The 17,442-nt window shown below is 38.9% G+C and overlaps 1 protein-coding gene across 1 annotated transcript in view; it reads left to right on the plus strand.

Moving 5' to 3' along the window:
* The window catches only part of LOC122803904 (serine/threonine-protein kinase MRCK beta-like), a 300,217-nt gene that overhangs the window by 121,443 nt on the left and 161,332 nt on the right, over positions 1–17,442 (plus strand). Inside the window, exons 3-4 of the mRNA XM_044073586.1 lie at positions 10,925–11,012; positions 11,399–12,011. Of these exons, the coding sequence (XP_043929521.1) occupies positions 10,925–11,012; positions 11,399–12,011 (701 nt within the window). The remainder of the gene's footprint in view (positions 1–10,924; positions 11,013–11,398; positions 12,012–17,442) is intronic.

The following is a 17,442-nucleotide window of genomic DNA, read 5'->3' on the forward strand; positions in this document are numbered from 1 at the left end:
TGCAAGCAAGGGGCAAGTGTGTGTGGGTGTGAATGCAAGCAAGGGGCAAGTGTGTGTGTGTGAATGCAAGCAAGGGGCAAGTGAGTGTGTGTGTGTGTGTGTGTGTGTGCAGCAGAATTATTCTTAGGGGTAGTATGTCTTCAAGAATTGATTGTTTTGTACCTATTTACCACATTACTGTAGTTACTGAAATAGTTTTAATTTTAAGCTGCATTTTTTTGAAACTTGTTTCATTTGTAATGGTCTCTGTCTAGAAATAGCTAACCCGGTTAATTAAATGAACTCAATAAATAAAGGGTCCCTCTTGCTTGTCTCTCTGAATTAGTCTATTGCTACCTGTCTTGCCAACCAAGAAAAAAGCAAAGGAGACTGCTGTGTACTCTGAAGTATTCTTGGGCAAATCAGATGTTACATGGAAGGAGACAAAAATATGAGAAAGCCTGACATTTTTCTTTATTTCATGGAAAGAAGATGAGGCCTAATTAAAATCTTAATAAAGCTACTAGCATTTTGCATTGCCTTTTGTTGCAATGACAAAAAAAATCTTTAAGCACTGTCATGACGCAGTCCAGTAATATTTCTGCCACGTTTTTAATTTTTTCCAGGCTATTTATATATTTATTTACATTTGTTTGCCAGGATAGACACCGAACCATAATGAGTACACGTAAAGCTGCAGTTTAGACAACAGTGGAAGTTGGATGCACATTCTTGAAGTTAGTCTGAGTTTGAGATCATTACAGTGGAAAATCTTTCAGTTGTCTTTGATATATTAGTTTTCCATGGGTTAAAGCTGTTTTTGAAAAAGTGATCTCATAAAGTCAAGTTTGGTGGACAAAAGCACTTGTGAATTAAAACTGAGTGTAACTAAGACTGTCTGACTTGGTGTCTTCAGTACCTTCTTAGAAAATGAATTAACATTTGAAGTGTTGGACTGTTTACTACTGTTACTTAATATTGTAACATTTAAGTGCTTTTATTTTTCATTTTTTACAAATAACAAGGAAATGAAGTCAGTCCTCTACCTTAATTCTGGGGACAGCTATCTCCTCGCATCACTGTTTTGGTTTTTCCTCCGTAAATTAGTCCTACAGCTGCATGGGGTTATGAGAAGTGTGCTGTTATGAATACTGCTACCCACATTTTCTCAAAGAAAACGTATTACAGTTGTCTGAAGGTGTTCACCATAACTGTGGATGTTTACAGGGGAACGTCTTAACTATCCTTACAGTATCTCCCTTTCAGATTTGGGCTGGTATCCAGGATATCGTATGTGCTAATAATATGTTTGATTTTACCTTTATATATTTATGGTATACTTTTACTATTGAACTTAATATTTGTTTTAATTTTATATTACATTAGGCAAGTAGACTTGGGTCCATGTGTTCGTTTTCAGCTACAGCATATTGCCAGATTTAAAAAATAAATAAACATAGATTTTTCAAGAGCAAATGCAGAGAGAAGACTGCTGTAAAACTAGCCATGTAGCACAAGGCACTATCAAGGCTTAAGTAATTGATACTATACAAAGGGAGAAAATGCAGAGTAATAGCTCTTACTATGCAGTGCAAGAAAATAAACCTTGATTGACATTGTGTGAAAATCCTGTCCTTCAATTTATCAGTTGCAGGTCTATATTGTCTGAAAACTAAATTGCAAATAAAAAAAAAGTAAATCTCAAACTTTGTTGCACTGTTAACCTATTAGTGTTTTTGCAGACCCACAACTATGCTACTTTTATATAGTAGCTGTTAGATAGCTGTAGCTCAAAGTAAGGAAAATAGTCCAAGGTACTGTAACCTCAGATATAGAGTGCATTTCCCACATTCACACTTGTAGTTCTTCTATATTGAGGAATGCAGTTAAATGCTCAGAATTTCAAGAGGTACTTCAAAAGGCCATCACCATCTGCAAACAGAGATTCCAAAATTGGACGCCTCCCCAGCCTTGGCCTTATCGACATCTAGTCCATAAAAATCATAGACAGTATTGGTGACAAGATACTCCCTTGGTAGAGTCTAACACCCACACTGAATGACTTTTACTTGATACCAAGAGTAAGGATTCAGCTCTCACATCATTATATATGGAAAGGATTGCTCCCACTTGCTCTGCTACGCTTTGCATCCTTAGAACATATCAGACAGGAGTCAGAATTTTTCCAACTCCGCAGAATATCTAAAAATTCGATTAGATTTCCCATGATGGCTAACACAACTGAGCAAGGTTAGACAGCTCATCCAGAGTATAACAGCCTGGCAGAAACAATATTACTATTTCTAAACCGAAGCTGTTCTGTGATTATTTTTCCATTTCTCAGTCATAGTTATAACTTTTTTCCGAAGAGGTTGCGGAATGTGATCCTGTTATTGATGTAGCATGTTTTTCTGGTCCCCTTTATTAATGATGGGAACTGCCACACTGGCTTGCTAGTCTAGAACTACTATCCCTGACTTGCAGAACTGAAGAGTTGCACTGATTCATTGTACCACATTCCTGCACAGTACTTTTAGTGTTTACATTTGGATCTCTCAAACACCTGAAGCCTTACCACTGTGGATGCCCATGTGGATGTCACATTGACTTTGGCTGTAATTACGAATTCCATCCCACAAGTGATTTCAGGCATTAATTTAGGATAGGGGGGTACATCTGCAGTGTTTAGAGCCTCAAAATATTTTCTCCACTTACTGGCATTCTCCTATATTCCCTTGCCTAGCATAGTATGAGTGAGGTCCTGCCTTCCCCTGTGGAGGTGCTGAGCTCTTTGCTACAATCCTTGGAGCCATCTGATGGTCTTTCTAAACTACTTCCATGTCCAAGTTTTTAATTCAGTAGTCACTGTCTTAGCCTGTCAGTGCCTGTCAGTTGAATGAAGAGAAACCTCCATGAATAATACCCAGAAATTTGCACTCTTTGGTTTGACAGCTTCATTCCATAAATGTGTCCACTAGTAGTTCATTAGGTTGCCACCAGGCATTGACTAAGACCACAAATGTGATCCATTTATGCTCATTGTCCCCAGTTTCTGTGGAAACCCAATTGTAGTCTTGTTGGAGATATTATCTGAACTTGTCTCACACAGAAGCTTCTAACAGATATTGTCCAAAAATTTGACAGCCTTCTCTTTATATCTAGCCAGAGATATAATAGCCAGCCAGCTTTCAAGGCTTCAGGCCACCCTCCACACACCAAAACTGTCAGGCAGCTTGAGCTGAGCTGACTAAAAGACAAATTTGAGAGCAAAGTCCTTCAGAGCTTTACTGCTGCTAAAGAGTACTCAGGCTTTCGAGGATTGACTTTCAGCTTGTGCTGTTCCTTTGCTGGCCATATAAGTTCCCTTTGAGGGAAAAAAAACTTCCATATCCATATTTGTGTTGTTTTATCACTTTCCTTTTCAGGAAAGTTATTTTAAAGGTAGGAGTGTTGTGCTTTAATTGACTGTCAGGGGACTAACATACTGTTAAGCAAAGTGCTCATTTTTCATGTCAGATTAAAAGTGGTGCAACATAAACAAAAACCTTTTTTCTGTTCAGAAATTGTGTTTGTTTTACTTTTGTGGGTCTGGCATAGTGTTTCAAAGTGGTTTTTACTGTGTTTTTCTCTCAAAATGTGGCTTTCGTAGACTAGTAATGTTTACCATTATTTGCTTTTCATCTTCTCCAGGAAAGAGGCTCAAATTTTGGCTTGACCATGGAACAAACTTCCTGTTCCACTGTTGGTCCTACTTTCAGCCACAAAACGAAAACGAAAAAAAAATAAGCAAACAGCCTTTGCCCCCCACAGCAGGCTAGCAGTTTGCCTCAGCTCCAGGTGGGTGACTCTGCTCTTGCCATTTGTTGTACCTCATGCCGCTCTTTTTTATGCCATAACCCCTGATGTAGCGCCTACAGCCGCTATAGACCAGGGATTAGCCACATTTTCTGCAGCTGTCGTGGTCATCTCAGTAGGCAAGGGAGAGCAACCCTTCTCAGTTCTGGGAGAGGGAACATGGAAGGTTTTCCTGTTCTGTTAAAATGCTGTACCCATCCCTAGGGAAGCTGCTGTTGCCATTAGTAACATGGTTGGCCCCATTTTTCATGTCAAAAGAAACAAAAAAACAAGAATGTCTCTACTCCTGCTCAAATTGTTTTTTGATAGGAGTACATTACTGGTTCTGTCTCTAGGTTTAATTCAGGCTGTTGATCCTTCTTGCAGAGTAGTTTCTGGTAAAAGAAAGAGAGATGCCTCTTTTTCTGAAGAGATCTAAGATTCTGACTCCGAGCTGGAAGGAAGATGCAGAAATGGATAAAAAAAAAATTCCTGAGATTTCTGACTTAGACTCTGATGAGAGCTCAATTTTTGATTCTCCTGTGAGGCTTCTCTTTCTCTGAAACTATTGCTAGAATGTGCCAGTGTTTTCAGTGGCAAACACTGAAGTTTCTCAGTCCCTCAGAAAAACTATGAGTTGTTACAGAAGGAATTTCCAGAGCATATACACCCATTCTTCCTGTTGTGTCAGCTTTAAAGGATGTGTGTATTACTGCCTGAAATGTTACTTATAGTCAGCCAGTTGTCAATAAAAAGACAGGATATATGAAGTCCCGCAGTCTTTTAATTTTTTTATACATTGTTCCTAAACCTGACCCAGCAGCTGTAGTTCTAGTCTATCCCACTACTTGGATAGAGATTTGATGTTTGGCCCCTCTGCTGCAGAGATGATGAAAAAGTGTGATGAAAATGGCAAGCTGATCAAGGAATCTCTTAAGATTTTTCAGTCTTCCTTTTCTAAATTTTCCAAGGAATTTTCGGTCTTCTCTTCCAGTTTTGCAAAAAGCAGAATAAACAGTCTCATCCCCGAAAGTCTGAATCTCCATTTTTTTTCTCTTTAGTAACAATTAGTTTTAGACAAATGGGTGATGAAAATATTTCATCAAGGTTACAGATGGTTACAAATGGCAATGAGAGGGAATTCCTCCTTTCCAGGAGGTCATTTCTCATCCTCCAGATCAGACTTTTTTTTATTTCCACCTCTTCTTCATCACGTGCTGTTCGAAGGAGTGATAGAACCAGTTCCTCCTTTTCCAGGTGCGAAAGAATTTTTATTCATGGATGTTGCTAGCACCAAAGAGAAAATGCTTGGCAACTAGTTTTGGATTTTTTTTCCTAAACCTGTTTGTGATAGTCCACAAGTTCAAAATGATGTCACTTCACAACCTGTTAACCTATTCTTCCTTTCTCTAGTTTCCTGGTAACACTAGACTTAAAAGACGCTTATCATCACATCCCTATTCAGCCAGACTTCAAATGTTTCTTAAGGTTTTGTGTCTCTGCCTTACCCTTTGGACTATCCAGTGTACCAAGAGTGTTCACAAAATGTCTAGCTCCAGTTATAGCTCTTTGCAGGCTACAGGATATTCACATTTTCCATATTTAGATGACTTGCTTATCTTTGCAGAGTCTTTTTCAAGGTATCAGGTGTCTGTGTTTTGGTTGATAGATCTCTTACACAAGCTGGGATTCCAAGAAAACATTCAAATGTCTTTCTTGTCTCTTTCACACAGGTTTGTGTTCCTGGGATGTCAACTAGACAACTCTGTTCAAAGAGCTTTTCTTGCACAGATAAAAATCGATCTATATCTAGATCTATTTCTAAGATTTTCCACTCAGAATTCAGTCACTTCTCATGATGCACCTGACAAGACCTCACATGACAGTGATACAGTGGTATCTGAAATGTCTTTGGTCCCAGCACCCTTTATCATTTCAAATCCCAGTACTGGGGTTTGTCAGAAGAGAAATCATTTTGTGGAGACAGATATTTCAGGAGGGATAAAAGTACAGTAGGTGTGGGACACCAAGTACAGACGCAAGCACATAAATGTCAATGAGATGCTTGCCCTGAAGTTGCCATTCTCTTTCTGAACCATTTTTGTGATTAAAGACAATATTGCTGTCATGTGGTGCATCAGCAAGCAAGGAAGAACAGATTGTATCCCCTTTGCAGACTAAGTCATGTTGGTGTGGGATATATCTTCACAGCACAATCTCACTCTACAAGTATCCTACATTGCATCAAGGCAAAATTGTGGGTGGATAAGCTTAGCAGGATCAGGGCAGACCCTCACAAATGGAAACTACATCAGGGGGTCTTCAAAGATTTGATCCATCTGTGGGAAACTTCTGAAGCAAGACCTCTTTGCCTACACTGTAAACAGTCAGCTGGCAAGTTTCTGTTCCAGAACTCCATGCAGGAGTGGTCCTGTATGCTTTTCCACCCTTTCCACTAATACCCAGAGTACATCTAAAGATTCAGAATGGATCCTTCAAGATCATTAAGGTAACTCCCTTCTGGCCCAGGCAGCCATGGGTATCCCTTCTTTTGGAGATGGCCAGGGGCAATTACCACAAGCTTCCTCACAGACTGTATCTACTCATACAAGAACAGGGGTGTTTGCTACTCCTCGACATCAGTCAGCTTCAATTAACTGCCTAGATGATAGGCTCTTAATTCCTTATAGGCTCAGGTTTACTGAGGACTTGCAGCAGGTAGAAGCAGGAAAGCCTGCTACTAGAAAGTCATAAATTAGCAAAAATGGAAACAATTTTCTGGTTCTTGCCAACAACATAACCAGTTCCTATTCAGGGGTAGTTGTTCTCTGAATTTACAATATTTGTGTGAGTTACAATCCTTTGGCCTACCTTATTGTTCTTTTAATGTTAATTTATCTGGCCTATCAGCATGTCTGCCCATGGAATCTCCTCTTTTAATGCAGTCTTATGTCGAAATGTTTTTGAAAGGGGTTTTGCAAAGTTGCCTCTAAGAAAACTAGTGGCCCATCCTTGGAATCTTAAATTTGTGTTAGAGAACCAAATACAAATACCAAATAGGAAAGCCTGCTACTAGAAATTCATAAATTAACAAAAATGGAAAATGTTTTCTAGTTGGTGCCAACAACATAACCAGTTCCTATTCAGGGCTAGTTGTTCTCTGAATTTACAATATTTGTGTGAGTTACTGTCTGCCCATGGAATCTCCTCTTTCAATGCAGTCTTATGTCAAAATGTTTTTGAAAGGGGTTTTGCAAAGTTGCCTCAAAGAAAACTAGTGGCACATCCTTGGAATCTTAATTTTATGTTAGAGAACCAAATACTTGCTTCATATGAACCAACTAACCTGGCTGAGTTGAGGTTCTTAACAGTGGAAAACAGTTTAATTGATTGCCCTGACCTCTGCAAGAAGGGTATCTGAGTTGCAAGCTCTTATGGTGAGTGAACCCTGTCTCATTTTCCTTAGGGACAGGGTTTCTGTATCTGAGTTGCAAGCTCTTATGGTGAGTGAACCCTGTCTCATTTTCCTTAGGGACAGGGTTTCTTTCAGAATGAATCCTTCTTTTGTGCCTAATGTAGTATCCCAGTTTACTTTGTCAAACTGTCCACATTCCAGTTTTCTTTCCTGAACTCTAAAACTGAGGGAGAACATATACTCCATACCTTGGATATCCACAGGCTTTGTACATAATTTTAAAAAGCACTATAAGCGTGATTCGTTCTCTAGGTCTAGAGCAGGCTTTGCTAGGACCATTCTCCAGGTGCTCATTGACCCTTCTCCTTCCACCTCCTAAGTATTGCAAACTAGGGTGATTTAGCCATATAGCTAAGGCTACTACTGAACAGTGATCAGTATGATGAACATAATACAGATGTGTAAGTAAACTTACCATAACACTAAATGAGCTAATGATCACTGCTGCAGTAACCCATCCCTCCCTCCTTGCCTTTTGGTCTGCTTTGTATTCCATAGTGTGGACATTTTTTTTCCATTGTTTTTTGCTTTGTTCTTTCAGGGCAGCCTCTTTCTCTCTGTTGGCCAGAAAGCTTTGAAGGGTTTTGTGCCCAACTCTTTTAGTCAGCTCCGCTCGACCTGTCCAACAGTTTGGGAGCATGGTAGGTACCCTAAAGCTTTGGAAGCTGGCTGGCTGTGTGATGATGTGAGGTAGTGACAGTATAGTTGGAGTTTTCTAGAGAATTACATGTAATTTCTATATAAAACTGATTTGTACAGGTGCTTGTGTTGAAAATGCATTTGTAAAGTTGCTTGTGTTAAAAAAATGTACCAACAGTGGGTCCTGCTGGACAGAAAAAAAAATACACCTGTGTGTCAGATTGTATTGTAACTATTGAAATGAATACAGTGCAACAGCGAATACTGGAAGAGAAGAGGTTAATCTCAGTCCAGCTAACTTTGAAAAATAAAAGTACCGAGCCTGCAAGGCTTAAAATAAAACCTTTTTTTAATACACAAGAGAACAAGGTAAAACAAAGTAAGTGCTTTTACGGTTCTCACACCGCTTCATCAGACATTCTCACTTCAAAAAGAAAGCAATTAAATGAGATTACAAAGAAACAATCAAACCAATAAAAGACAAACCTCTAATTAAAAAGTCTATACTTGCGTGTTTCAGAGGGCGTGCCTTCAGAAAAGGTTTTCAAGTAAAAACACCATTGAGACCCTGGAGGTCCCTCTGCATTAAGAAGTAGTATCCATTTCTGTTCTGCTGCTTCTGTACGATTGGGTAGGTCATCGCCCCTCATATCTAAGTCTAAAATCTGAAGTACAAAAAATTTAAAAACATGTGTTACCCCATTTTCTAAAGTATGTAATGCCAAAACATTACTTTCTTTTTTATTCCTAATGTCCCTTTGGTGCTCTAAAACCCTTTCTTTAAGGGATCTAGTAGTCTTACCTATGTAAATAACATGGCACAACTGGCAGGAGGCAAAGTAAACTATGTTAGCTGTTTTACAATCAGCATAAAAACTAACATTAATGGTAAAACCTATGTTGGGATGTGTGTATGCTTGGAGGGTAGTGATATATTTGCAAGCTGAACAATTCCTACAGGGAAAGGTGCCAGTCCTAGTAGACTCTAACCTATTGTTAACAGAGGAAGATCTATAACAAAGATACTTCTTCAAGAATGTGTTATTCCTAAAAGAGAAATGGGGTGTCTCACCAATCTTCCCTAGTTCAAAAGTTTCCAGTTATCCTTAATATCACAAAAATTGCTGATGTCACTAGAATATTGTAATGAAACCCTAAAAATATCTCTGTCACCCACTGGTGACACAACTGGATCTTTACTGAACTGACCAGCCTCAAAATGAGGTTTATACCTACCTTCCCTTTGTGTCCAGGCTTCTGAGATACATGCATCTATCTTTTATTGGTTTGATTGTTTCTTTGTAATCTTATTTAATTGCTTTCTTTTTGTAGTGAGAATGTCTGATGAAGCGGTGTGAGAACCATGAAAGTGCTTACTTTGTTTTACCCCTGTTCTCTTGTGTATTAAAAATTGGTTTTATTTTAAGCCTTGCAGGCTTTGTACTTTTATTTTTATTTACTTGCTTTTATTGTACCATTCCGAGTCATGTTGTTTATTTTTTTTACTAATTTTGAAAAATAGTCTGAAATTAAATTACCTGTTTTAGGCCATAAAGATTGTATCTTACAGTTCTGATTGCAGCCAGATACAAAATCTTTGTAAAAACTGGGACTAGGAATCCTACGGTATTGTCCTTAGGGGTGAACTAATTGCTACCTTAGAAGGGTGGAGTTTTTTGAAATGGTTTTATAGCTTCCAAGTGCTGTAACACATCTTAGCACAGTTCTCTGTATGTGTATTATGACACGTATACTAGGTTCTAGTTCAGTTTCTAGTAAAGGGGATAGTGTGGGGACCAGATGTATGTGATTCCATTCTGCACTCCAGCACTGAAATAATGTTTTAATACTAGATGAGAGAGAAGTCTCAGAGCAGTCTGTTTTTGAAACCTGACAAAGAAGGACCATTCACCAGCTTCATCTTGCCTTGCTCTAGTAAGTGAACTAGGGGACAGTAATTCCTTAGATCAGTCAGGAAAATATTGTGAGATTAGTTAAGTATTGTTTTTCTTTGTATGTATGAATCTTTCCATCAGTGTTATTTTTAATATTTCCTGTGATTGAAACTCTGGTGTTTATTGGAAATAGATATTTAGTATTTTTATGTTTTTATGCATTATTAAATATATTTAAACTTTTCATTGTGGTTGGTATTTTAAAGAATATTTTAACATTTGAGAGTGCTTGTATTTATTTTGTGACACTGTGGCCATTCCTGAAAGCATTTCTGCATTTGTCTAATACTACCATTTGTATTAGTATTAATCTTACTCAGTATAATTGGGTACCCTTGTACAAGCCTTAGAGTAGATGGCTTTCGAGATTCTCGTGGCAGTATCTACCTTGTAGTCTGGGCAGAGAGGGCATAGCTGGTAAATCTGTGCCAGCCTTTCCCTAGGGTGTGTGTGTGTGTGTGTGTGTGTGTGAGAGAGTCAAATCTCAGGGACTGTGTGTGTCAGCTACTTGGAGTAGGGACACAGAGCACTGGTTTCACAGAGAGGATGGTGGAGGACTTGGCTTTGAACACTTGACTGAGGACTCAACTCTGCAGCTGTGTCAGTGGGGAGTCTTATTTGGGGCCTAGAGAGAGAGACTCTAGTGTGCTCTCTTAAGGGAAGTGTGCTTGGTGCAGAGAGCTGCATGTGAAAATACTGTCTGTATCTTTGTTCCAAGTGAATGTCCCTCACCGGTGTCAGCGGTGAAGATTGAGACTCCTTGATTACTGGCCAAGATGAGGACAGCACAGGCTGTAAAATATTTGGCAGGATATAACTCGTATAGCTAAGGCTACTGCAGCAGTATTTTTTCAAACATCTACTGTTATGGTAAGTTTATTTACACATCTCTACTTTCTGATCCTACAACTACAGAGTTAGTCATGATGCTCTATAACTTTGTACATGTTTGCTGTATTTCTGTGTTATGTATTGTCGTTTGTTGTATCCTTTGTACTCTCCTTGTATTCACCACTTTAATGTGTACACCAAATTTTTCAAGTATTCCTTTTGCTGTAAAGGCCCAGATTGTGGCCAAAAATGAGGATCGTTTGGAGCAACCCAGTTACTTGGTTAAGAAAGAAAAAACGGTATATAAATATTGCAGTTTATTTTTTATATGATTGCTGTAGATGTATGCTGTGTACTTTTTTCATTTAATGTAAAATGTTGGTTTATCAACAGGTAGTCCACAGTTGTATATATCATGTGTATTTTTGCATTGTTTTTTGTGCATCCCCAAGTCTTTTCCGGAAAAGTGAATGTCCTTCTGGCCCAATTATCAAATTAGTGGAATTTATAGAAGTATGTTATGTTTTTTAGTCTAACAGAAGATTTGTTTATGAAGATTCAGTGTTTTATTTGAAGATTTTTTATTTTGCATCAACCAGTAATTGCAGTGTCTTGGTTTTACATAATTGAAATGATTGTGCTGTCAGGATTATTTTTTATAAAGACTTTTGTTTGTTATTAAAAGGTCTTCTCTTTTGCAGTTATAGTTCGAGCTGCTGATTGTAAAAAAGTACACCAGATTGAACTCATTCCCAAAGAAAAAATTATTGTGCTGCTGTGTGGCCGCAATCGTCATGTTCATCTGTACCAGTGGTCCTGCCTAGAAGGATCAGAAACAAGTTTTGCCATCAAACTTCAGGAAACAAAAGGTTGCCAAACTATGCTGGCAGGAGCACTACCTAAAAGTTCTGTGAGCTATCTTTTTGTGACAGTAAAACGTCAAGTGCTTTGCTATGAAATTAGCAGAACTAAACCATACTACAAAAAATGTAATGACATTCAAGCCCCAGGCAATGTACAGTGGATGGCACTTTTCAGAGACAAGCTTTGTGTTGGTTACCAGTCTGGGTTTTCACTGCTAAGTATCCAAGGAGATGGACCAGCTGTTAACCTGGTGAATTCTAGTGACTCTTCACTTGTGTTCCTTGCTCAGCAGCCTTTTGATGCCCTTTGTGCTGCAGAGCTCAGTAACAAGGAATATCTGCTTTGCTTCAGTCATATGGGAGTATATGTTGATTCACACGGCCGAAGATCCCGCACCCAGGAGTTAATGTGGCCTGCAACTCCAGTTGCCTGTAGTAAGTATATATTCTTTTGTTGTCTATACTGTGAACATTTGTGCTGTTCTCAGTGTACAGCTTAACTAACTGAAATTGTAATGTTACCCTGGTCTTATTTTTGTAGTGTAGTACAAATGATATATGACAACTAGAGTACTGAGTAAAAACTAAAATGGGTTTGCTTCAAGCAATGTTACACGAATGTCATCCTTTTTGGGAATGCATTTCTTACATGGCTTGACGACTGAATCAGATCACTAATACAACAGTTGTATAGTACCAAAGGCATGGCATTCCTATAGAATTAATTTCAGGTAAGTAGAAGAATGGTACACTTCTGGTAGCATGTATTTTTAGTCATGTACTGGCAGAGGATTTACTACTCAGAAATCCAGACTGTGTCTCTACACTTTTCCCCAAACACTTGCAGTTTATTAATATTATTGTTTCTCCAGGCCATTAGAAAAGAGAAGGTTGGTCTAATTTTTCTATATTTTATTTCCATTTAGGACTGCTTAAAAGGTCTTCAGAGTGTCCGCTGATTTACTGTTCCCAGTAGTAACTTGTCTTATGTTTTTTTAAACTTTTTTATTAAACATGACATTTTGTAAAGTTACAGGGATGCATATACAGTAATAAAAAAGAAATCAAGCCTTAACATGTCTTAAGAGTACACATGTTCTCTAAGGTTTGCTAGCTCTTTAATGTAGGAGGAGTGCAGTGCATATGTTCTCTAAAGTCTTGATTTTTCACAGGGGCAATGTCGTCTTTTTACCTAGCCTGAAAACATTGCTCTGGAATTTAAATTTAGCTAAGTAGTGTATCCTCTAGAGCTGTTTACCAGCTGGATTTTTGAGGCCAAGTTCATGTTTTGGATGCTTGTGTGTGGTACTAGTAGTTGCCTGCTTCTTTTGGTGACAGGGTTACTAGCTCTTTTTGGTCAGGCATACTGAAGCTTCACTAGGTAGACTGACAGCAGAATAGATGGTTTAATTCCCAGACCTGTGCTGACCAGTAGGAGGTTTTAATCCTTCAAATAATTGCACTAGTCTGGTATCTGTTTCCAGTAGCATGCTATCTAGACTAGACTGTCTGAAGGACTGAGAACTAAAATCAGGGCACACCCTCATCTCCTCTTACATCACTAACATGAAGTAACTCTGAGATTTTTTTTATCAAGTTCACATTACCTCTTTTGCTGCACTTAGTGTGGTGGCAGCAAAATAATGATAACAGGCCAAACTTCCCTTTCCTCAGTCTCCGATTTTACTTTGATAGATGTCTGAGCATTCCTAGTCTCACGAGAGATACAATCCCCCACCGTGTCTTATAGGTCCATAGGTAAGTACTAGGCTAGCTGCCCTTGCAGGCCATTCTAAGCCTAACTAGTTTCCCTTTTTGTGCTTGAAATAACCAATCCATTTGGTTATATATTGGACTTACCCATCCCATGGTCAGTAGTTGTATATTACCCCTTATAGGAATAGCTTGAATGATACCATAGATAATTTCAGGGTACCAATGCATGGGATAAAGCATTTTGAAGCTGCTTCTCACCATTAGTAGTACAGGGAGCAGTCCTGGAGTAAATGTTCTGTTTCCTATACATAGATCTAAATTGTGCTTGAATATGGACAAGGATAAAGTTTGTTTTATGTGGTTAGGGAGTCTTTTCCACAGCAGTGGTAACCTCTGTGATATATACCTGTCCCCTCAAACCATTCTGTTGACATTGCAGAAGAGGTTTTGTTCCCTAGACCAAGCATTTTGATGCCATTTGACATACTCGTGTAGTAAATCCATCAGTAATGGGTCAGACAATAACTTGTTTGCCAGGCACAGGTTACGTCTTGACAGCTGGTAGGATAGTAAGTATAGTGACAGGGCTTTTGAGTTGGTCCATGTAGGACATGTTGTTTAGGCCTTGTATCCTTTTAGTAAGGTATCTCTGGGGGCATTCCATTTGTTACATGTGCCTGGACAGATATATGCCAAAGGGGGCATTATATTAAATTATTAGCTTAATGAGGGCTGAATAAAGGGGATAATGATCTCTAGCACTAGACCCAATCTCTTTGTTTATAAGCTGTGTGTTATCAAAGAACTTTCTTAAAACAGTGCACACATGTTGGTCAAAAGTTAGGTCACTGTCCATATAAGTTCCCAAATCCTGAACAACTGGGTCAGCTGTTAGCGGTGTGTTGTCAGTGTGGTAGTTCCCTGGGGTAGATGACTTCCCAAAGGATACAATATTGCATTGTTAGGCATTTAGTTTCAGTCCATGATTTTGGCAGCAATTATTTATTTGAAATAAACTTTCCTGCAGTCATTTGGGAATCCGGTGACTGCTCCTAGCTTGCAGTTATCTGCATACTTAGTCAGCCAGAGCCCTATGGTACTGACTTTTATTTCAGAAAAGCAGATGCCAAACAGGAGAGGTCCCAGCACAGAAACAAAATCTGTATCCTATCTGTGAGACATTTGGCAGTCCAGGGGTGAAGTATGGATTTATTCCCAGTTTGTTTAGCTTTTCTACTATGCCAGGGTGGGGAATTGTTTCATAAGCCTTCGCCAGTTCACAGTGTGCGATGTGTACCATTTTGCCTTCATCCATTGATTTGGTGACCTTTTCAAAAGAAGTCCACCAGGTTGAGGAAGCATGACCTGCCCTTGATGAATCTTGACTGAGACGGGTCCAGTGTTTGGAGGTTCCCTATGTCGTGATTGATTAATTCCATGGTAAATCTTTCCATTGCTTTTCATATGAGTCTCGTCAGACTTGTGGGTCTGTAATTGCTTGGGTCTTTGAAATGTCCTCCCTAATGCTTAGGAATGACTGTAGCTATTCTCTATTCGCTTGGCACAAAACCTGTATGGAGGCTGAGATTAAATAGTGTTGTTAAGAGTGTGGCTAAGTCATGTTTCTTATTATTTAAGATGTGTCCAGGGATATTGTCAGGACCCATTGATGCAATATATATTCAGCTTTTGATAGCACTTTTAGGACTAGGTCTTGTGTGATAGCTAGAGGCAAGCAAGTTTCAGGTATATCTTGAGGAGCAGATGGAGGGGGAGAGGGGTAAAGTTAGAATTAAATTTATCAGCCAGTAATTTTGCTATATCTTCAGCCTGAGTCTAGACAGCATTATTCACAATCAGCTCATTACATTGCCGTGTTGTGCTTTGAAATTACAAACATAACAAAAATGCCTTGTGTTTGTGTTTGGCTTGAGTTTAGCCTTATGTCTGGCTTTGCTGGATTTTATTAAGCTCCTGAGTTGTTTGCTTATTTCACTGTTGAGGGATCTAACATACTGGGGGGATCTAACATACTGGGAATTACTCTTCTTACTTTTGGTCAAACTTCTTTTCCTTTTTGTTATAAAGCTTGTTGATGTCATGGTTCCACCATGTGGGTTTGTTTCTGGGGTTTGCCCCACACCTGTTCCTACAGGGTACAGCTACAGCTATGCAGCTGTTTACATGCTGGTATGATGTGTATATAGATGGATCTACTCACTTTGAGTGCTCAATCTGCCTTGATGTTATTTCACAGTGGGTTGTGCCTGGCACAACTCTCAGTGGGAGCCTCCCAAAGACTTTGTAAGATGCTTGAATCTCCTCATTTGGGCCTTGTTGAGCAAAGAAGGGTGGTCCATACTCTGAGAGTCTGCTAGGCTGCTAGGACACCTTAGCAGAGAGTATACATAGTAACTCTGTAGCAAAACCTCATTTCCACTTTTCCACTGCATGTACCTGCATTTTGTTCTTTTTTTTGTTTGTTTCGTTTTGTTTTGGTCACTACTCGCAGCTTATGACCATAATAACAATGGGTGCATTGTCTGATTGATAAACTGGTCCAAACATTCAGCTTCCACTTCACCACTAAAAACTGATACAATGTCTACAAGAATTCAGCCATTCTGTTCTCTAGGTGTTTCTTAGTTGTGTGTGTGTACTTTTTTTCCTTGATGTATGGAAGAACTACTAGCTAACTAAAGAGAGTGCACTGTAGCCATGTACAAAGAAAACTAAATGATGATTTACCTGTGATTACACCTTTGTAAGTGTGTTGGGTGACATCTGATAAATTGACTGCATTTAGTCAATATTTGCAGATGGTCAACAGGTATGCAAGGTCGACATTCCCCTGGTAGGGGAATATTGTCTTTCTCTGAGATTGTCAGATTTAATGTATATAATTTGCAGGGGGGCTAGTTTATATATATATATATATATATATATATATATATATATATATATATACATACATGTATGTTTGTGTATGTATTTACACACACACACACAGTTTTGATACAGGAGTGAGTATCAATTAATTGGAAACTGGATATGTTTAAGTGATGGAAACTTCTTCCATAACAAATACTATATTAGAGATTAATTTCCCTACCCACTCCATGGGGTAAAGCCTATTTGATACGTCTCCACCTGTTTCTTTAACAGTTATGGCAGTCTAGATGAGACTCAGTGCTGGAAATTTCCACTACTAAAAATTTGGGTACCTGGACCTTGATTTTGCTGGCTTTGGAGAGAGATTGCTACCTTCCCCGTTGTGGTTCCGGAGTCTACCCAGATGTTGCTGCTCCTTGAATGGATGAAATTCTGGTCGTAATGGCAAGGACCCCCTGGAATCATTTGTTAGTGGTGCAAGTACCCATTTCAGAGTCTAAAGTGTTAGAATCAATTGCTGGAGATAAACATATCCAGAAATTGGAAGCTGGTCATTTAGTCCCAAAATTACTGCTGTTTACTCTTCTAATTATAGACAGTTTGCACAGGAGTATTTCAGATTTTTACAAAAGATTGAGCTACCCAGTCTTCAACAGTGCTGTTCAACTTCTGTTAAGTCTTAAGCTTTTGATACAATTCCATCTAAAAAGAGGAAAATGCATATTCTCCCCTGTTCTAGTTTAGCAGAAGTTAAGTATTTTTTTGTATTCTTGCCTCCAAACCTGCCAGCCTCATACCAGTTTTAAAGTAATAAAAAAAACACTAAAACCAAATTAACTTGGCATCTGCACCAGTATGTCAATGACCCGTAATAAAGTAATTAAAGCCAGCTTCATGTCATAAAGGGATAAAGCCCTAACTTGGCCAATGCAGCTGTGGTTCCATTAGTAGTCCTGGCACTGACGGAGCTGGCTGAGACTGGAGTGAAGCAGCATGGGGTGGGAAGGGAATAGTGTGTCTGAAGATGCACCATGTGTAGTGACGTCTCCAGTGGAGACCAAGGAAGTCTACAATCTGTGCCTGCCCAGTAATAAGGTGGAGGTATCTGTGAGCTTATGTCACTTACATGAGTAGTAAAAGCTCTGCTCTGTTGTCACTGAACATGCCCTTAAGAGCAAATCTATTATGAAGGGGTGTGAATTTGGTTAGGGCTTAAGTTAAAACCCCAGATGCTCTGAGAATGAATGATTGCAGTACA

Source organism: Protopterus annectens, chromosome 6.part0, assembly GCF_019279795.1.
Source record: "Protopterus annectens isolate FY-2018-M chromosome 6.part0, PAN1.0, whole genome shotgun sequence".
In the NCBI taxonomy this organism is placed as follows: Eukaryota; Metazoa; Chordata; order Ceratodontiformes; family Protopteridae; genus Protopterus; species Protopterus annectens.